General features: G+C 40.1%; 4 protein-coding genes across 4 annotated transcripts; 3 read left to right on the top strand and 1 right to left on the bottom strand.

Annotated features, from left to right (window-relative positions):
• The first annotated feature begins 3,142 nt into the window (after positions 1 to 3,142).
• LOC111334028 (uncharacterized) lies at positions 3,143 to 5,059 on the top strand. Its single transcript, XM_022939712.2, has one exon. The coding sequence runs from the start codon at positions 3,201 to 3,203 to the stop codon at positions 4,035 to 4,037; it is 837 nt and encodes a 278-aa protein (XP_022795447.2). The 5' UTR covers positions 3,143 to 3,200; the 3' UTR covers positions 4,038 to 5,059.
• A 3,421-nt stretch (positions 5,060 to 8,480) lies between these two features.
• LOC111334029 (actin, cytoplasmic) lies at positions 8,481 to 10,800 on the bottom strand. Its single transcript, XM_088736703.1, has 3 exons — positions 10,407 to 10,800; positions 10,215 to 10,325; positions 8,481 to 9,392 (listed from the first exon to the last, which is right to left on the bottom strand). Exons 1-3 carry the CDS (start codon positions 10,659 to 10,661, stop codon positions 8,628 to 8,630), a joined length of 1,131 nt encoding a protein of 376 aa, XP_088592829.1. The 5' UTR covers positions 10,662 to 10,800; the 3' UTR covers positions 8,481 to 8,627.
• Positions 10,801 to 14,941: 4,141 nt separating this feature from the next.
• Positions 14,942 to 17,500, top strand: LOC111334041 (actin, cytoplasmic). The gene is made up of 3 exons (XM_022939726.2): positions 14,942 to 15,303; positions 15,375 to 15,485; positions 16,533 to 17,500. Exons 1-3 carry the CDS (start codon positions 15,049 to 15,051, stop codon positions 17,295 to 17,297), a joined length of 1,131 nt encoding a protein of 376 aa, XP_022795461.2. The 5' UTR covers positions 14,942 to 15,048; the 3' UTR covers positions 17,298 to 17,500.
• Positions 17,501 to 18,790: 1,290 nt separating this feature from the next.
• Positions 18,791 to 21,429, top strand: LOC148721669 (actin, cytoplasmic). Its single transcript, XM_088736702.1, has 3 exons — positions 18,791 to 19,131; positions 19,212 to 19,322; positions 20,174 to 21,429. Exons 1-3 carry the CDS (start codon positions 18,877 to 18,879, stop codon positions 20,936 to 20,938), a joined length of 1,131 nt encoding a protein of 376 aa, XP_088592828.1. The 5' UTR covers positions 18,791 to 18,876; the 3' UTR covers positions 20,939 to 21,429.
• Positions 21,430 to 22,017: the final 588 nt, after the last annotated feature.

Here is a 22,017-nt window from a genome sequence, read left to right as displayed (position 1 = left end):
TGCACGTGAAGTGATCGATGATCTTAATGGATCGTTTAGGTCCCGATATTTTATCAGTGTTGTGAATGAAAGGACACGTTTTGCATCGTGCACGAGCGCATTTAAAAGTGCCTGGTTGCTCATTAGTCTGAAAAGAACTTCTGACCAAAAAATTGCCTAAGTTTTTGTCGCGTTTGAATGAAATGAGCGGAGGCTGCGAAAAGATAGTGCCTGTCTCTGGATCGTTTTGAAGTAATTTGAAGTTTTTAAGAATGATGGATTTAACTGAGTGGTTGTGAGGGTGAAACGTGAGAGTGAATGGAATGCGGATGAAATGAAATGAAATGACAATACTTACATTGTTACGATTTCTACGAAACTGCTGGACGAATATAAACTGCCCAAAGGCGAAATAAGGATAAACTGGAGTAGCTGCTCAAAGCGAACTACTGTATGGCTAACGGAAGACTAAAAGTGTGAACTGAGAAAGACTAAGTTATATTTGCGAAAACGACTAGCTAACTTAAAGTGCAATTAACGCCGATATTATGAAAGAAACTAATGAACGAAAATACACGACACAGAAACAACAGAAGCTAACTAACCAGCGAAAAAATATTAACGAACGACGAGAAACAGCGACTACACAAAGAGACACCCAAGAAATGAATTGATTGATTGACTGATTGATTGATTGATTGATTGATTGATTGATTGAATGAGAAAAACAAAAAAACATTCCGCGCGCTAAGACCCTACAATCCTTTCTTATTAGATCATGGGCAAGCTTTAAAAAAGATGAATGGCCATGTTTAGGTGAAAGAGAACACGAAATCAATTCATGATGCCTTGAAAGAGTCCTTAAAGTGCCTATAACCCCATATAGGGGTTATAGGCACTTTAAGAAATATGGCCATATAGGCCATATTCAATCTCTCTATTGCACTGAGCAAAATGCCGCAAAAAGTTTTGTGTTTGGTTAAAACCGCAATCTTTTATGATTTTTCAAAGTCGGGTTTATTTTTGGAACGACCAAGTGAACCAGAGAGTGGGGCTAGTGACGTCATTCCAGGTCATCGGCAGTGAATATGAATATAGTTTATATCTGACCACTTGTAACCCAGAGGCTGAATTACGGATGCAGTGTATGGTTGAGAACAGACGTTAGCATATCAGGCGCCTCTGGCAGCCACTTCAGTCTATCGATCTCACCTTCCCACCCATCCCACCCCAGGGGAGGACATCCATCACACAGTGATCTCGTGTATGGGAAATTAACGTTTCCTACCCAACCCTGCAGGAGACGGGACCTCCATTTATTCGTCCCTATCCGAGAAGACTAGAATATCTAACCATTTCTTGATGTTATAGAAAGGTAGCAAATTTTTCGCAATTATCTTAAGACCTTGAGTGTTGGTCCGGCCGGGGCTCGAACCCTCGACCTCCCGCACAACAGTTCAGCGCTCTATCCATTGAGCTAACCGGGAGGCGGTAAGCTCAGTGGCGCTCCGATCCAATCTCAGTCGATATTATACGTTTCCAACGAGATGAAACCTTCGCTAAAGCCTGATCTGGTAAATTTTTCTCACCTTTCTCTTACTTCGCTCGCTTTCAGCTAATTTCGTTTCCTCAACATTCCACGCGTGAACAGTCGGAAAGACGCAAATTCTAACTTCATCTTTTCGCAACCTTCGTCGCATGGTCTCGCTAGTCAGAGCAGAAAACATGACAGAATAATCTTCTTCAAGGAAGTGGTTGGAACACACGGCCGAGTATTTTGTGGGCTTCCTATGTGCACGCTTCAATTGCACAAGTCACCCTACTTCTTTCTTCTCTTTTTTTTCTACGGGTCATCTGCCCCATAAAAAGGTATCGGATGAAATGCTATTCTTTTTTCTTTGTTGGGAGTGTTGCTACACCCTAAAACAACGCACTTATCAGGCATATCCGTCAAGATACTTCATCCAGTCCTTGAAGCAAACTTATTGGAAAGCCTTGAACGGACGTCACAAACTGTCCTCAACCTAGACCCATCTTGATAATTCCGTGCCTCGGTCGTGTTTTGAAAAAATATGATTTTCTACGACTTTGAAAATTCATAAAAAATCGCGGTTTTAACCAAACACAAAAATTTTTGCGGCATTTTGCTCAGTGCAGTAGAAAGATTGAATATGGCCAAAAGAATTTGGGGGTTTATAGGCACTTTAAGCTATAAACTTCAAGAAAAAGGTTCTTAAGTTCTCAAGCGTCCACAACTCTCTGTCGTACTTGACATTAAAAAATTCATTTTTCTTTGGGGGTGTAGATAACTCGATCACAGCATTGCATCCTTGCATTTCCATCTGACCCTGGAATTGATATTAACATACTTGCCATCGACAATCGGGGGTTCTACTTAGTCTGTTACACAGCCGTTCGTGGGGAGAAGTGTTGCGTGACGATCCTAAGAACAGCTGCGTGGCAGACTAGGTTCTACTCAGCTGCAATCTGTAGAAGAAGATTTTTTTTTTGGTTACATGCTCTTGACTGCAATCAGCTTCTTTTGACAGTTCTCACAAACTCTTACACCATGCATTGATCCCAGGAAAGGCCAACGAGTTAAACATTTTTTATTGAAAACTTCATATTTTTTTCGTCTGTTTAACGTGGAGATCATCCAAGAGCTTACTTTTCTTATTAAGGCGCTAGGAACACTGTTTTTATATTGCTACTCGGACAAGCAATTGAGCAATCAGTGATTCAAAAGACGCTACACGATTTTTCTCTTATCTATGTTCTTCAGTCTTAAGGTGGAACACAACGTGAAACGAGGAAGCTGTTATTTAAATGGTCTTTTAACCAAACCAAAATTTTCCGTGAGATTTTATAGCATTATATTGATTGACATTTATTCTTTTGGCTTGCTCTTCATTGAAAACAGTACTGAACAAGCTCTTTTGAGACATTTGACGTCACTTCCTCAATGTTAGCAATTAAAGACATACTCTTTGGCATTCACTGAATACACACAACAGAAAGTAATCCATTATTTTCACTTGATGCACTTTTAAGCACTTAAAAGAACTTAGAACAATTTCTTCCGGCATTACTGACATTTGAATCACTACAACAATTCTAAGCCTCGTTCACATGTTAGTTCTAGTCCTCGGATCGAAAGGGATACACAAATACAGGTTACATAGACAAATCAGCCAATTCTTGCACGCGAGAAGTTCTAAGATATGGCTCATCAAAGTGATCTTTTAGAAAAAGCTTATGAGTTCAAATCTGTGATACGTGACTGGATTCCAAAACGAAAGACGACCGTACGCATTTTAAGAGAATTAGCAGACAAACTAAAGGAACATCACACAAATGTGTGCATCGCGCAGGTTTCAGGAAGCGCTGGTAGTGTTTTTGGTTTCACCGTGGCAGCAGTTGGCTTTGGGCTTTCTTTTGTAACTTTTGGAGCCTCTCTGGTAGTCGCTGCAGCAGGTATGGGAATTGCAACCGTCGGAGGATTGACGAATGCCGGATCTACACTTGCAAAGATCTTCATCGAAAGAGATACTTATAAAGAAGCACAGAACATCATCGATGACGACCGGAAGACGACCGAGAAGATCAAAGAACTACTGACTGAAATAGAAGAAAGCACAGTGGGAAAAGCATCTTGGCATGGTCTTCAAGCGGCAACCTCCGGTGCCTGTACAGTGTACAAATTTGTAGATGCAGGTTTCAAAGTAGGCGTCAGAGTGGCTTCTCCAGCTCTCGCCGAAGGCGGGGGAGCTTTATTTACGGGGCTGCGCGGATTTAGCAGAGTCGCTCATATTGGGGGATTCGTGGTCAATGCTGCTCTCCTTCCATATGACATTTACACTCTGGTTACAAATGCGATGGAAATCGATGCCGCTCGTAAAGGCGAGAATGATAAAGAGCCAGAAGCGGTGAAAAAGTTGAGGCAGCTTGCCGATGATTTAGAAAAGGATATGCCACCCGATGAAAATTATTTAGCCAGCAAATTAGATGAATTCATCACCGTTCTTCAACCGAAGTCAATTGAGAATCAGGATATGTAACGAGTGTAAAATCTTTCGTTGTCCCCTTCAGCTTAACTAGAAAATGGAAGTTAAACCATAGACTTGGAGAGATTTGATTTACACTGTCTCAAAATCCAGTGGGTAGACCTGGGTGACCATTTGCGATCAGGAGCCATTGATATGTTATGGAAAACCCTTGTTTTGTAAACGCAGTTAAACTGCAATAGATTAGTATTTTACCATAATTGGAGCAAACCAGTTCGTACATATATACTGAATGCGATGATTCTATCGTAAACGATGTTATCTCAGCGAAAGAGCTTATTATAACCGGTTATTGTTCTCGTTATATGATCTCAAGTCAAATTACCGACAGTAAGTGACCGTATTTAATTAACGTGTCAAATGTCTACGAACTTTCTCGAACTTGCGATAAGCCTATCGAAACACATGAAAGATACACGTTGTAATGTACTCTCAATAGGCGGAACTCTTGTGTAAAGTTCATTGTAAGCTTAAATGTTCTGTGTGGAGAATCTTTGGTGTTAAAATCAGTAGTAGCTCAGTTAATACTGAAAATTCGACTACTCTCACATTCGAGAGCAATATGATACATTAAAAACAAATGACAGGAAGTCTTTGCCCACTTAAAAATGGTAGTTTGGAAAATATAGAATGCCGGAATTCCGTGCCGGAATACCCGGAATTCCCGGAATGACCAAAAAATGACAAATTGAAAAAGAAACTACCTAATAATTAAAAATAATAAGTTTGAATAAATAATTAAAAAATAATTAATTAAAAGAGTAAAAATAAAGTGAAAATAAAAATTAAAAAGAAAAAAAAGAAAATCAGTTCTCTATAAGTAAAACCAAAAAACTGCAAAATTTTCTCTCGATCAGTCATAAAATGCAGAGACCACGTGACGTAAAAAATAACTACCTATGGCACTGTTCACAGAGATGCACATACTAGAACTACATGTAGCTTACAGCCTACAATATACAAACTGATGCCAAAGATTGCTTCAAGGTAAATAAACCAGAAGTGTGATTTATTATTGACAGACCTCAAGCACTGTGGGTTCTAAGTGGAAAAGGGGATGTAAATACGATAAGTACTTGGCGAGCAAACCCAAAGTGCGACCGCACTTAAAATCTGTCAGCACAAGCATTTTCTAATGCCACCCAATTTTTGCGATTTTTGATAGATTGCGATGAAAGTAATTTATTGACTGCAATGATTGAGATTAGATTTTTTGATAGATTCAGACATCAACGTTTTTTTTTTAATTTAACTTCAGACATAAAGTTGATTTCTTTTTAGTTGCTTATTAGATGGTCTCCACGAACACAAATTCATCGCCTGTCGTGATAATGTCAGTAATTCATTGTATGTCTTGGTCAAATCCATACGAACGCGTCTTAACCATATCATGAACCTACCAGATATTTCTGATCGACTTGACTTCGAGCTCTTTCTGTAACGTGCATGAATGGGCTTCACGTCAATATCGAAGGCACTGTAAAGTGATAATTAGTTAATTGAGACATTACTCAAGAGGTAATCACATGGAGGGGGGGGGGGAGGCTCGTGATGAAAAAGTTGATTTGATGAGAAAAAAAGGAGTATGGTAGCAAGCCTTCGATCTTCCTTTTCTTATCGGACCAGGGAATTGAATCAGGGGCAAGCGATCTTTTTCCATGGGAACTATTTCATTTGCCACAAACTGTTAACAACAAAAAAAGTTGCTCTTGTCTGGAAAGGAAAGAAATCACGTTCTGTCTTGTGTGATAGCGACACACTGATTTCACTTTTTGTTATTGTTCTGTCTGGAAATATCTTTGAAGCTAATCCATGTTTGTGTATTAAAGGTGTGCCGAAGTGATAAGAGACTCGGGGAGACTACAATTACTGCCTCTGAATATGACGCTTTGTTCGCGTAGTTTTAACAATCGATAATTGTTGTTTTAGGGCACAGCATTAGCATATATTGATGCATTAAATCTTTTCCGATGAGTACTCTTGTATCCATTTGCTTTTTCATTTGTGATAGCTTCTAATAAGTGCTGTGCAAGCTGTTTCCAAACATTTTTTCCTTTTTTCCAGCTCTTTGTTTCTCTGAACTACTCGATTCTACGTGGTTTACAAATAGAAATAAAATTGATAAACAGTGCCTATACACTTCGGAATCGCTAGGAGTACCACCAATAAAGACAACGGACCACGTGGTGGGTCAAATTTAACATTCAATAAATAAAGTAATTGGAAAAAAATCTTATCATCTGCAGAGACAACCGAGGAGTAAGTCCTTTTTTGTCCTTTTTCTTGTTTAGAAGAATCCATCGGTACAAGGTTTATATTCAAAGGTATATGTATTCAAGGTATATATAAAAAGGTGTCGAGTAACTGACGATCTCTCAATTTTAACTGGAGACGGCTATTAGCTGCTTTTATAGCTCCCAATGTGTGGTTAATAATTATTTAAGGTAGAATATTAATTTGTAATAGCTCGGAGATTTTTAAAATTCAAACTATTAAACTAATTGCAAATATTGCATTTGTTTAATCTTCTGCAATGGTTCCGGCTGGAAAAGCGTGCCGGCTTAATGGTCCTTGCGCCCTAGACATCCTACAGGTGTGTAAATGTGTGGAGGCGAATTTAAAACGGGGAGTAATCATGTGATGGACTAGCATCCCATCCACGGGGGAAGGGAGAGTACAAATATTTCGTCGCTTAGGCTGTATGGGCTACTGGCCTGACGCAGACTTTTTTTAATTCTAATACGTGCATCTCCATGAACAGTTCCGGTAAGTGTTTTTTTTTTTTTTTTTTTTCGGACCCTCAGAGACCCTCAGAGATAAATTTGTAAATTTACCATTAATTTTTAATCATCAATATTCGTATTTATTTATTTATTTATTTACTTTTAATTTTTTTTTAATTTCTTATTTTTCGGTCATTACGGGAATTCCGGGAATTCCGGGTATTCCGGATATTCCGACACGGAATTCCGGCATTCCATCTTTTCCAAACTACCTTTAAAAATAGGTGATGTCTTTCTGCCCTCCCGTTAGCTGAGTAAGTGTACATATAAATAGCACAAGCTCGCAAAAGGAGCCTCATATAAATACGCAAATAATTTTATGCTACGCGATGTGCGAAGTAGAAGGATTTTATAGGCATAAACAGAAGCACTGAAACTGTCTATAGCCTTGTTGGGCAAGTGCAAGCTTAAACTGATTGGACATTACTGCTTTCCACTGTGCTAGAACTAGCAGCGGTTACGCCACCTCGGTGCAAAGCGCCCCTCCGACAGCTAAAAGAATCATGGAAGTTCTCAAAGTGACGGATAGGCGCTTAAACCAGACCCGCTACAACGACCGCCAACCCTCTAGTGGACGCACCAGCAATCTTAGCGATGTTGACATTGAAGTCCAATAGTGCATAGTGCATCGGATGCACTATGCACTATTGGGTCTCTTCAACTGATCAATGAGTTTCTCCATTTTCGTGTTATAACGGCAAGATGTTCCATCTTCCCGGCATGCGTCGTGTGGAAATTTCATCTTGGGATTGTTTCTCTTCACTCCCTTTCCCCTGAAACATCGTTTATTTCCATATGACTCGAGGGTTGTACAACAGAACGATAGTTAGCATACTCCCACCTTCTTTTGTTCGCGCCTTAGTTTGCGTCCTTCTGTCGCGTCTCTGTCTGTCAACTGAAACCAAGATAAGGCTGTGTATTGAGGCTTCCGCTGACCACGGTCGAAAGCAAAAATCTGGCAAGCGTTTGCAATTTGAAACATTATGACCTACAACGGAAGGTAGGTTCACCAAACTGAATAAGAGGAAAGAAGAGAAGGGAAAAAACAATTTAACGATACACAAAATTGTCGGTGGCGACGACTGTGAATGCACGTTTCCTATTCCCTGTTGACGTATGGTGTGAACAGTAAGGAATGTATGCCACTGGTATTCTTGTAATTTGATATTTCCCGTACCCTTTTGTTTTAGTTAACGATCAAACATTGAATCAGATCAGAAGAGGTCATGCCCAAAAAAATCCCGTCAGCCTGACTCTCCCCCTGACGGTGAACAAACTTATCACATGTATGATGCACGATCCTCGCAGTTCAAAATATATGAACCTCATATATTTCATTGTAACCAAACTTATCACAGATAAGAATCACCTTTAACAAAAGTTCACGACTGATCAAAACCAAAAACTGGGCACAAATAGACGCATGTGCACGTGCAAACATACTCGCCCAAACATACTCGCCCCTTCCTAGTAACTTAGCATGCACACCAGACTACGATAACCGGTTATTTTCGGGCCTGCAGTCGTCATCCAATATCCCAATACATCTCTGGGTGTAAAAACGTTCAGATCACTCAAGGGTCGACACGGGTTTCAGCTTTATTTTCGCCAAATAAAAATATAATTGGATAATTGACGAACTCAGAAGAGAGAATTCATAGGAAAAATGCATCTTTATTTTCTGTTTTATACCGGAAAAACAACTACTCAGAGTCAAGGAAATTACAATTAAGCTGTGGAGTTAATAATTTATCCCCATTTTTTTCACAGATTTTGTGCCAATGAAATTCTCAAACACTTCTTAGAAGCACTTTCGGTGAACAATGGAGGGACCAGATTCATCATATTCTTGCTTGGAAATCCACATCTGTTGGAAGGTGGACAGTGACGCCAAGATCGATCCTCCGATCCACACAGAGTATTTACGCTCAGGAGGAGCAATGATCTTGATCTTCATCGTGGGTGGAGCCAGAGCAGTGATTTCCTTCTGCATTCTGTCAGCAATTCCTGGGAACATGGTGGAGCCACCAGACAACACTGTGTTGGCGTACAAATCCTTACGGATATCCACATCACACTTCATGATAGAATTGTATGTGGTCTCATGGATGCCGGCGGATTCCATTCCAAGGAAGGAGGGTTGGAACAAGGCTTCGGGTCCACGGAATCGCTCGTTGCCAACAGTAATTACCTGGCCATCAGGAAGCTCATAGCTCTTTTCCAAGCTGGAGGTTGAGGCAGCAGTCTGCATTTCTTGTTCAAAATCCAGACCAACATAGCAGAGCTTCTCTTTGATGTCACGCACGATCTCGCGCTCAGCTGTGGTGGTGAATGAGTAGCCACGCTCCGTCAGGATCTTCATCAGGTAGTCGGTCAAGTCCCTGCCGGCCAAATCGAGACGAATAATTGCATGGGGCAGAGCGTAGCCCTCGTAGATGGGAACTGTGTGACTAACACCGTCTCCGCTGTCAAAGACGATACCGGTTGTTCGACCAGAGGCGTAGAGAGACAACACAGCTTGGATAGCTACATACATGGCTGGGGCGTTAAAGGTCTCGAACATAATCTGAAAATATTAGAAAACTTCAGATCAATCTCATTGAACGCCTGATATAAAAATGCCTCATTTGAAATAGTTCTCGTAGATGACAAAAAAGAAAAAAAAAGTGAGGTCTTTAACGCATTATTTAGTTAATAATAATAATTTAATATTTATATTGCGCAAATTAACATGTGAATATGATCAAATACGCATCACAACACTTATCGGGGGACTTTGGCCGGACTGCATTAGCAGTTTACAAACAATCGAAGGAAACTTATTTGAAGATGCCCCCTCCCCCCAATTCCCAGTAAACAGGCCAGACCACATCACAGTAATCTCGTGGGTGGGTTTTTTAACGTCCCCTGCCTAACCAAATTAACTAATTAATAGATGCAGGAGACGGAATAGATGCAGTTGTATCATTTAGTAGCACAAAATCAAACCCACTCACCTTCTCCCTAGCTCCCCCCCCCCCCCCTCCGTCCTTCCTGTCTAGGACTTCGATTAAAAATATTATTTTCCCTGAAGAAATAACGATTTTCTGCCAGTTAACAGGTGCGAATGTTATCCAATATGGCCCCGTATACAATTAATGGAACTGTGTTATAGGATTTCCCGATTTTTAAAGGAACAGACTGAAAAAACATGAATTTTCATGAGAAATACACTGCGAAACTATGATTTCGAACCAACGTAAAAGCGAATTGTACAATTTACGTTAAAATATGTCTGACTAATGACAAAACAAAGAGAAAATCTTAATGACAGTTATTCAAACTCATGATGGTTCATGAAACAATGCAAAAGTTTTGATTCTTATCATTGAATATTTGAAACTTTTACCTGTGTCATCTTTTCTCTGTTGGCTTTTGGGTTGAGGGGAGCTTCTGTCAACAAAACTGGGTGTTCCTCAGGGGCGATACGAAGCTCGTTGTAAAATGTGTGATGCCAGATCTGAAATTTCAAACACCTATTGTCTTAACTCAATGAAATTTTTCATGTTGAATTCTAACTGGTAACTACAATTTCAGTTACCTTCTCCATGTCGTCCCAATTGGTTACGATGCCGTGCTCAATGGGATATTTCAGAGTCAGAATACCTCGCTTGCTCTGAGCTTCATCGCCGACATACGAGTCTTTCTGACCCATACCAACCATCACACCCTGATGTCTTGGGCGACCGACGATGGATGGAAACACTGCACGGGGAGCATCGTCCCCTGCAAAACCGGCCTTGCACATACCGGAGCCATTGTCCACAACCAAAGCAGCAACCTCTTCGTCGGCCATTCTCAGTTTAATTCGTAGAAGCGGCGAGAAAGTGTATAAAAGTATTGAAACTGTCTCAGAGCTCAGTGCTTGAAATGATGTCGAGGGCTGCGAGCGGCTTATATAGGTAAGACAACTTGTTCCGTTGAGTGATTGGTCAGAAAGGTCTCATTTATTGTGTGATATTGAACTCATTCGAGCCACCGGTGATTCCAAATAGAAATGTCTGCGGGATTCCCGTTATGTTTTAATACAAACAACGCTTCAGCCTCAAAATTAAACAACCCTTTGTCTTTTTGTCAAATTTAGTGACTTTTGCAACCCACTAATGACTTGCATTTAAATTTTGGTAGTCAGCATTTCTATCGACTCAACCTTCTCACCATTAGCTTTCAGTCACAGCAGTAATTGTTCAACCACAAGCTTACTCTTGTTTAGCTTTTTTTCCGGTTGGAAACTCGTTCTTCACTTGAATGAAAGAAAAAAAAAAAACAATATTCTCCGTGATTTCTAATTAACGCCAGCGGAGTTAGCAAGGAGTCGAGTGTAAAACTAGCGTCTTCTCGCCATATTTGGTAATGAATCGAACGAATTGTTTAACACTTTGGTTAATTATAAAACAAAAAACTTTAGACTTTATTCACCTGTCTTTTCTGCTTAAACTGGGCCGAATAATCGATTATACACCTTACTGAAGAAGTTTAGCGTACTTCTTAATTTGCAAACTTCACAGTCATCATTTACGATTATAAATCCGCATTTCAGAAATTTCAGCTTCGTCTGAGGGTGCTGAAATCAAAAAGTTTTTAGAGTGAGTTTGAATTCCCCCAAAAGAATCTTTTGTTGTGCAATGAGGAAAGCCGGAAAGCATTTTTTGTTTTGTTTTGAGCCCTGGCGACCAGGGATCTGTGGCCTTGTTCGATTTATAACCAAATATGGTAATAAAAGAGGATCTTCTTTTCTACTATAGTTACAGAGCTGTCTATCAAAATTCTCTAAGTTATTCATACCTGCGGAAGACTAGTATTGCAACATACGGATAATATAAGGAATTGTTCTCGCAGTTTCTTGTACCTTGAGATCGTTACTTCTACTGTAGAAAACGGGTAAAAAAAAATCGCATCTAGTTCACTTAATCCCGAAGAAAAAAGCCATTGAACGAAAAGAATCTTGTAGGACCACAGAATTGTTGAAATTTTCAGACTGAGCGTCGCTTTCCTCATAACGGGAGTCCCGTAGATATTTACATAAAGACTCACAGGTGCACCCACGCGTGTTCAAAAGCTAATTTCTCCCCACACTGTCATAGAATTTTAAGCAAACAGAAAATGAGTATGAGCGACTGATAGACAAAGGGTTCCATGCACACTCAGATCGCTTCTAACGATTGTTTTAACAAAAGTTATAACAATCAAGACGAGTTATTATTTCGAAGTATGAAAGAGTGCGCACGCAACGGTTCGAATGAAACTCACCGATATCATTAGTCTTGTTTAGTTTGTTCTTGCAATTCATATAAATAAATCATTTCCAAGTTTTATGAGTTCTTCCATTTTCAAAGCAAAACAAACTGATGACGAAAAGGTAAATGAAAAGCAAGCCAGGTTAACAAACACAAATGGGGAATAATATGTTAATTTCGGATTTAATGCGATAATTTCACCTGTAATGTAATGTTTTATAAATATCTCTATCATGAACAACTATTTTAACCATATAAGGAAAAGAACAAAGTTTCGAGTCGTCTGATTCCTCGCGCCTCACGCTTTTCGAAGAAACACGATCGCCGAGAACTGACTTGCAGAAATTACGTGTCTTTTTTCCTATTTCTCCTTTTTTTCATAATCACATTACATCAATGCTAATTTTCCCAAACTTAGAGGAGAGGGGAACACCAAGGTTAATTAAACTTTGTGCCCTCTGACATCTACCACAATTATTATCATGTTAGACAGGTAGGATGATTTTTAAAATTCTTCTATCTACCGTACGAAAGGAGATACTTTTCCCCTTTTTTAATATGACATTGTAGTTAATTCATCTTCGTAATTCACAGAGTTATCTAGCCTCGATTACCAGCTTTTGTTTTGGAAATGAGCCCTCCTTCCTCCCCAAACCGAAGACCAGAGCAAAGAAATCAGCAGAGCGTGTACGCGTATAGGGGTTTTCGAAAATGCTGCCATCTCAAGGGTCTGACCCACCAGCTTGACCGCTGACCAACGAAAAGTGGTAGTCGGTAGTCGATCTCTTTTAGCTTCGAACTGTTCACCGCAAACATTTTAGACCTTTACCCAATTCAAATTTCCAATATTTTATGGGTAATGCAGATACTACAACTCCAGTGGTGCTTGTTGTGTACTTGGAAGTTTTCAAACCACTGAATCGCATGCAAGGGACAAATATTACATCTAAGAGTATCGTGTCAGATGCAATATTAGCTAGCCCGCGACATCTCTGAGCTTTGCGGAACAACTGAGAGAAACAAGAGAGAAAAGCAACCAAAAGTTTTACTAACAAGGGCAAAGCAGAAATAGAAACATCTTCGTGATCGATCGTCAAACCAATTTTAAACTTTTCAAATATGGCAAAATTATTTATTGCTGATAATTCCCCAGAAAAAAAAAAAAAAAACACGGGGTACCAACTTTCTGGGCCCACTAGCAGTCGCGGTATGTAATCACATGCAAAAAGGTTCAGAAAAGTGAAATTCAGAAGCAGATTACGTTCATCCGAGAAATGAAACAACAACGGCCAATTACTATTGTTCATGATGATACCCTCTTAAAGCGAGATTTTTTTGTCCAAGTCCGTCACGAGTCTTTAAAGATGTACTTACTGTACCAGCTTGCGAGTAGCAAAAGAAAAAATACTTTATTTACAAACCAAAATATGAGTCAGGTTTTCAAAGGCTCGATGATTACAATGAAGGCTGAGTAACCGCTCAGAATTTCAACACATTCAGGCTCTGTAGCTCAGCTTTGGCTCATGTTAGCGCTCAGGATAAGCCTGACAAAGTGATGGCTATATTTGGTGATTTGAATATAGAAGTTCGTGTACTTCAAGAATTCAATTTTAGTACATGATGCTCTATTGATTTTAGCGTTAACTGCAGCGTCTGCAACTTTGAGTATTTCCAACGAGAGACGGATTTTTCTACCAAAAAAGGTTATGAATGGGTGCTTGCGTTACGGCGTTCGGCGAAAATGCATTGAGGCGTGTGAATGAGCCTGTCTGCTAAATAAAGAAACTGATGTGTCACAAAATTACTCTAAGACAAAAATTCAAATTACGTTTACCTAACTCGGGTTTAAAAAATGGATAGCTCAGCGAAAAAAAATAATCTGGAATGAATTTGATGAAATTTTAAAAATAAATTAATGCTTCTATTTACTTCACATCAGTGCATCTTTTAATTGCTTCATCGCCAATGTTATACGCACGCTTGAAATTCTCTCTTTAAGTGGTTCAGTTGAATCCCGCAAATATTTGTATCACCAAAATAAAGAGGTGGCAGGTTTCAGAACCTGTTAGAGATGTTGATTATATAAATAGTTATTAAATGGATCTGCTGGAGGCAAGAATTGTCTCGAGTCTTCTTGGGTTTCCGTGGAAGAATATTATCGCTGTAAAATGCTAATTCGGTTGGCCTCAGTCGATACTAATAAACAAATTAATACATAATTCCCAACTGTATTCTATTAAAGCGGCAATCAATTCTGAGAGCAACGATTTTGTTTCGTAATAATTCCTATCCGCATATTTAATTTTTGAGCAAAATTATCACCTGACTCTGATTTAATCCGAGAAAATTAAAATAAATCAAGGAAATTAATTCATAAAACTTCGGTCTGAGAGACCTGAACTGGCAAAATCGCTGTCGAAGTTCACGCCTGTGGTTTATTCTCCATGTCCAACATATAAAACTGAAGAGGGTATATGATACAAACAAAGCCATACATTTGCATTGAAAGGCTTTGCAAGAGCACGCTCTCTTGATTGATCTCTATTATTTTACAAAAAAAAAAAAATGTTCGGCCATGTCACTTCCTCTTGAACAACAGACGGTAGTATTGTCACATATTGCGTCCAAAAGCCTTAATTATGGCGCTTGGTACCCTCAGCATAAATTTAAGTCTGATGTGTTCGATTTATCATCGACGAGAGTGATCCAGTGCCAAATTTGGCGAATTTTAGCGTGGTTTTCATGGAATATTTACACACTTTGAAATAAACATGAGTTTTACCACCCGGAACTACATCATTCTATGCGTGTCCATTTTCAACCAATGACGTTCGAGCATTTGCCGGCTTAAAGCGTGAGCGAGGTCTATAAAACATCACTCTGAGAGCGGTTCGAAAAAGTACGATTCTTAGCAAAGGTTTGTGTTCAGTTCGTCTAAACTACGAAATGGCCGACGAAGACGTTGCTGCTTTGGTTATCGATAATGGCTCCGGTATGTGCAAGGCTGGTTTTGCAGGAGACGATGCCCCTCGTGCAGTGTTTCCCTCCATCGTCGGTCGCCCAAGACATCAGGGTGTAATGGTTGGTATGGGTCAGAAAGACTCGTATGTCGGCGATGAAGCTCAGAGCAAGCGAGGTATTCTGACTCTGAAATATCCCATTGAACACGGCATCGTAACCAACTGGGATGACATGGAGAAGGTAAGCTTTAGTTTTCAATGTTAATTCACAGTTCGCACCAATCACTCAACAACATTTCTTTATAATTTCAGATCTGGCATCACACCTTCTACAACGAGCTTCGTGTAGCGCCCGAGGAACATCCAGTTCTGCTGACAGAAGCTCCTCTCAACCCAAAAGCCAACAGAGAAAAAATGACACAGGTAAGGACGGTTTTCCTTAGGATCAATTTTGAATACGAAGAAAGAGCATTCGGATGACCCTATTGGTAAAAGAGTGCAAATTGGGCGTGGACACAAATCTCCTAGACCGCGTTACTCCTCAAAGATCTGCAAAAATTGTGTTTTCTGAGCCACATCTTTGCACCCGATTCAATTTAGTTACAGTCTGTGCGGATGGTTGCAACCACATTCGCCTCGACAGAGATATTCTCAAGGTACAAAACAACATCGTAAAGTACATTTTAAACGCTTGCTCGATTCGTTTAGCAGTATGAAATAAGTTCTATTCTCAAAGTATTTTACGGGTCAAATAAAGTAAACGGAAAGTTGAAACTGACAGGGATCCGACATAGATTGTGCTTTGGTTACTTTACGACGAATTTGCATATACCGTACTTTGTTTGTTCCAATAAAAAAAAAAAATACTTTAAGATATACTCCACTGACATTAGGTTGAGTGCACACAACATTTCTGTCGCATTTTATAGCAAAATACCCCAATATTTAGGCTAGGAAGAAAATAATTTCTTCCTTTGGAAAGTAGTTTTAATTTTTTCTAACCGAAGAAAAAAATCTTTCAAGGTTCTACCTGATCATCTGAAATAGTTTTGTGGCCATATATGGTAAAGAAAAGCGCCAATTGGTCAGAATTTGTCATACAAGCTGTCGTGAGGGTTGACTGATTTGTATGCACGTTCGGTTGCACCTTTTGTTTGAATTGTAAATAATTGACACCAGCTGATGGAAGACCGTTTTCGCCATGAATATATTGTGTTGAAAAATAAAACCTAAATAATGGGAGATCTAGAAGTAGCTCGGATAATCGAAGCATTATAATGTAAATTTAGTTTTCTCATAAGGCATGACGGCCTTTAAAGTTCTTTTAATGTGGTCACAGAGCGTGCTCATAATTAAAAATTTGACTGGAGTTTTAATTTATCCAACGTATGAATCGATCTTTTTCACCACGCAAGGTGTTCCGTATAGTAGTATTTTTTTTTTCTAAAATGTTTTTCTTCTTTCCATCAGATAATGTTCGAGACGTTTAACTCTCCAGCCATGTATGTAGCTATCCAGGCTGTATTGTCTCTCTACGCCTCTGGTCGAACAACAGGTATCGTCTTTGACAGCGGAGATGGTGTGAGTCACACAGTTCCCATCTACGAGGGTTACGCTCTTCCCCATGCCATCCTTCGTCTCGATTTGGCCGGCAGGGACTTGACCGACTACCTGATGAAGATTCTTACAGAGCGTGGCTACTCATTCACTACCACAGCTGAGCGCGAGATCGTGCGCGACATCAAAGAAAAGCTCTGCTATGTTGCTCTTGATTTTGAGCAAGAAATGCAGACTGCTGCATCCAGCTCTAGCTTGGAGAAGAGCTACGAGCTTCCTGATGGCCAGGTTATCACCATTGGAAACGAGCGATTCCGTGCACCAGAGGCCATGTTCCAACCCTCTTTCCTTGGAATGGAATCTGCAGGCATCCACGAGACCACGTACAATTCCATCATGAAGTGCGATGTAGACATCCGTAAGGATTTGTACGCCAACACAGTGTTGTCTGGTGGCTCCACCATGTTCCCAGGAATTGCTGACAGAATGCAGAAGGAAATCACTGCTCTGGCTCCACCCACGATGAAGATCAAGATCATTGCTCCTCCTGAGCGTAAATACTCTGTGTGGATCGGAGGATCGATCTTGGCGTCACTGTCCACCTTCCAACAGATGTGGATTTCAAAGCAAGAATATGATGAATCTGGTCCCTCAATTGTTCACCGAAAATGCTTCTAAATAAAACGTCGATATTTATTGAGAACAAAACAAGCTAATATTTCAAGAAATTAACAAGACATATATAAGACAGACAGATTAAGGAATTTGTTATTGTAAAAATACAACTCTTGAATTCTTTGTTGTTATCTTGACCAGTATTCTATTTTTGTAGATATGTTCGTGTTGTTTATTTCCTAATAAAGATGAGGAAATATCTGTGACAGTGACTGTTGAAATAACGGAGGTATCGATCCTTCCTTCAAATAAAACAGTTGTCCAATTTCCATCGAGAAAACTGCCCCACTTGTTCTCTTGCGTCAAATCCAATGCCTAATAACAGGTGTTTTGTAATTACTGTAGAGTTAAATTTCTGTCTGCTAAGAATCAAAGGCCAAAGCTCTGAACATAAAAAGAAGGAAACAGTATACTCAAACAATTTAAATCTAAGTTCCTCGTGCATTGTAAATTGATTCCCAGGTCAGTCGAGTTCCCCTTGTGACACCATGAAAACAAAATGTGACAGCTCCAGGGGAGTGACTGGAATACATAACGTGAGACTGGAAACAATTAAACTTGTCTGGATTTTTGCATCGACTGCCAAATGGCTAATAAGAGGATGAAATTGCAATTCAAGAAATTTTCAACTTCACTGGCCTTCAAATTTTGATACCAGACAAGTATGATGCCATCGTAATATATAATCGCAATTCCTAAATGAACATTTTCTCTCCTATTGACTCTCTAAACATCGATTGCAAATGTCGTAACATTCCTTAGAAAGTAGTTTTAAAACAAATTCTGCCTTGGATGCACTTAAGTACTTTTTAACTTTCCATTTATGTAATCATTGTATCAATTATTAATCAAGCACTTAAAGCTCCACAGTGATGAAATGACAACGGAGCCTGTGAAATGTTTTTTTTTCCTTCGATGAAATAAAAAAAGTGAAATTGTAAATCCGCATTCTGTGAATGTAAGAATTTGGTGGCGCGTCTAGTCTTGGTATAAATAATATAGAAATCTATGGACAGCGTAAATAATATAGAAATTCATGGACAGCGTCTAGGTAATACTAGACAGTTTGCGCAATTGAATTTTCTACTTTGAAAACAAAGGAAGGATTATCATTTTTGAAATTCAAAATTCACGATAACCCATAACCGCAGACCACCTGTAGGAGCCAAGCTGAGCTAAAACATGTCTATATTTGGTAATAGAGACTCGCTTGCTTCCGGCGGTTATCATCGGTCGGTATTCCACCGAATTACAAGATCGTTTGAAAAATCTCGAATTCAATTGAAGGTTCGTTAATTCAATTGCCATTAGAATTGAAACGAGTGCAATATTACTGCTTGGGCTTCGATGGTTTTTGCCTTGCGATGAACCATCTCGTAACCTCTCGATTTCCGCTTGATGTCACGAACTTACGTCACGTTTGAAATGAGCTTCATGACTTCGTCCAATCGTGTGACAGAACGGATATCCTTGCATATATAAACCGCACCAAAGCCTACACCCATCACTACACGCTTGTGTCTATTGATCAAGTTGTTTATTGTTTTGAGGTTACATAGTAAACTTTTACTTCTTTTACAAAATGGCTGACGAGGACGTTGCTGCTTTGGTCGTGGACAATGGCTCCGGTATGTGTAAGGCCGGATTTGCAGGAGACGATGCCCCTCGTGCAGTGTTTCCATCCATCGTCGGTCGCCCAAGACACCAGGGTGTAATGGTTGGTATGGGTCAGAAAGACTCATATGTCGGCGATGAAGCTCAGAGCAAGCGAGGTATTCTGACTCTGAAATATCCCATTGAACACGGCATCGTAACCAACTGGGATGACATGGAGAAGGTAAGCTAAATGTTAAATAGTTTCTATCTCAAGTACCCAGTTCGCACCAATCGCTCAACAACGTTTCCTTCTAATTTCAGATCTGGCATCACACCTTCTACAACGAGCTTCGTGTAGCGCCCGAGGAACACCCAGTTCTACTGACCGAGGCTCCTCTCAACCCAAAAGCCAACAGAGAAAAAATGACACAGGTAACATTTACGACAGACGTTAAATTTGTTGCTCTGTTGTCGCGTCCGTGTCTTCCAGCCGGCGCACCCTGTTTCGCTGGGCTAGAAATTTCAAATTTTTTGGATTCCCTTGTTGTTCTAGGTGAAAAGTTTACTATTGTACTAAGCCCTCCGCATGCCACTACCAGCGATCAGATAATTGAACCGTTTTCTTGAATACATCGGTGACACGTAAATTAATCTCGGATTAGGTCTATTGTAATTCTTTCTCGCAAACTAGAAACGGAAATTCAGGTCTAAGAAGGGAACTTGAAGCGAAACAGGGCGAGGTTTGCGAAAATATGAAATGTCGCAGCCGGTGTGAAAAAATGTTGGTAATGCCTTTCGACCAAAGAGATTGTAGGAAAACAGATCGAGGTTCGTTTGTCATTTCTCTGATATTAAGCAAACAATGGTAGTCTCATTCCAAAATGTAAATTTAGTCACCGCTGATGTTGAGTACATGATACATTTCCACATATGGTCACGACGCCACCTCATTGGTCAGGTCCAGCAAGATTACGGACTTTAATCTCGGTCAAGCGTGGCAGTATTTTCGCTCTATTAACGCAAAATATTCAGGAAATTCACATCAAGTGTAGCAATCAAAGAAATTTTTGATTTCATGGCACTACTTTTAACACATGACAGTGCATATTGTTTTTTCGCTTGTGAGAATTTTCAAAACAATTGTGCAAGCCTTGTTTACGACGTGCGAGTCGATTAGAAAATGGATTAATTCGCTTGTTAATAATAGCTTGAAAGCATTATTATATCAGTCTGCCAACATATTGTCATTCTCGACTGACCAGAATTCTCTCTTTTCCCTTCAGATTATGTTCGAGACGTTTAACTCCCCAGCCATGTATGTAGCTATCCAGGCTGTGTTGTCTCTCTATGCCTCTGGTCGAACAACTGGTATCGTCTTTGACAGTGGAGATGGTGTGAGTCACACAGTTCCCATCTACGAAGGTTACGCTCTTCCCCACGCCATCCTTCGTCTCGATTTGGCCGGCAGGGACTTGACTGATTACTTGATGAAGATTCTGACAGAGCGTGGCTACTCCTTCACCACCACAGCTGAGCGCGAGATTGTGCGTGACATCAAAGAGAAGCTCTGTTATGTCGCTCTTGATTTCGAGCAAGAAATGCAGACTGCTGCATCCAGCTCTAGCTTGGAGAAGAGCTACGAGCTTCCTGATGGCCAGGTTATCACCATTGGAAACGAGCGATTCCGTGCACCAGAGGCCATGTTCCAACCCTCTTTTCTTGGAATGGAATCTGCTGGCATCCATGAGACCACATACAACTCTATCATGAAGTGTGATGTGGATATCCGTAAGGATTTGTACGCCAACACAGTGTTGTCTGGTGGCTCCACTATGTTCCCAGGAATTGCCGATAGAATGCAGAAGGAAATCACTGCTCTGGCTCCACCCACGATGAAGATCAAGATCATTGCTCCTCCTGAGCGTAAATACTCTGTGTGGATCGGAGGATCGATCTTGGCGTCACTGTCCACCTTCCAACAGATGTGGATTTCCAAGCAAGAATATGATGAATCTGGTCCCTCAATTGTTCACCGAAAGTGCTTCTAAACAGGAGCACGTGTCGTCTTTCGTGAAGACAAAAGAACGAACAGACTTTGACTGACCCAGAATTGCAATAATATTTCTTAGAAGACTCTTTTCTTTTTTCTATTATATGTACACGTTGTGATAGCTTTTATAAGAATATTTACAATAAAATTAAGGATAAAGGAAAATCTAAAACCTTTTAGAAAAACGATCAGCCCTGTCTAAGCGTAGGAGAGCCCTTGGAGTGATTTATATCTAATTTCTCCTTGCAGTATCGCTGTTGAATCACAAACTCGGTTTATCAGAATAAAGGTGATCGCTACCTCGAGAAGCCCTGAACTGTTAGAAAACAAGAGTCTTTTTGTCAGTACAATAGGAAATGTCTAAAGAACTGTTTGGAGAATACGCAAACTGATGTTTGGGACCAAGGGGGTAAATATATAATTTGGAGATCTTACAGGTAATTGCAAGGATGATTTTTCGGAGAATAAATATAGAGAGGTCTACGTGAACTTGCGGAATTCAGTAATTCATGAGTAGGGGCTACTTGTTTGTCCGGTGAATATCTCGACACAAAGCAGCCCAAAATTACGAAACCTATTGAAGTCTACAGAAATACACGTATGTGGGACGTCGAGGAAAAACGTTCCGATTAGATCCTAGGCACCACCACTGGACCAAACTCCAAAATTACCTGTCTTCTCCACAGCTGTTGATTGGCCTCGTCACGCAGTGGAGTTGGCGCATTGCGTGACGACAGCAAATATCGGCTGCAAAAATACTGCACAAGGTCACTGCCTCTATTCTACGCCAAAAAAAAAAAAAAAAAAAAAAAACTGAAGAACCACGAAATTGGAGTGCTTCAACTTGGCCGCTTACTCAATGGTTAGATGATGAGTTGCGCCCGTTTCCTGGCTTACATGGTTGGTCTAAGGTAGTTGGAAAGCTCTCGTTAAGTCGCGATGAAGAGGTTCAAAGACCTTCCGTCTAAGATAAATTAAGATCGCTCAGGACAACTTAGTATTCTTTGTGGATTTTCTAAGGTCTTAACACGCACTCTCCGTCACGGCTGCGAAGGAGACTGGTGAATACTAGGAAGG

This window comes from Stylophora pistillata, chromosome 10, assembly GCF_964205215.1.
Source record: "Stylophora pistillata chromosome 10, jaStyPist1.2, whole genome shotgun sequence".
Lineage (NCBI taxonomy): Eukaryota > Metazoa > Cnidaria > Anthozoa > Scleractinia > Pocilloporidae > Stylophora > Stylophora pistillata.
The sequence above is the reverse complement of the archived record's forward strand: the minus strand, read 5'-3'. Positions and strand labels throughout refer to the sequence as shown.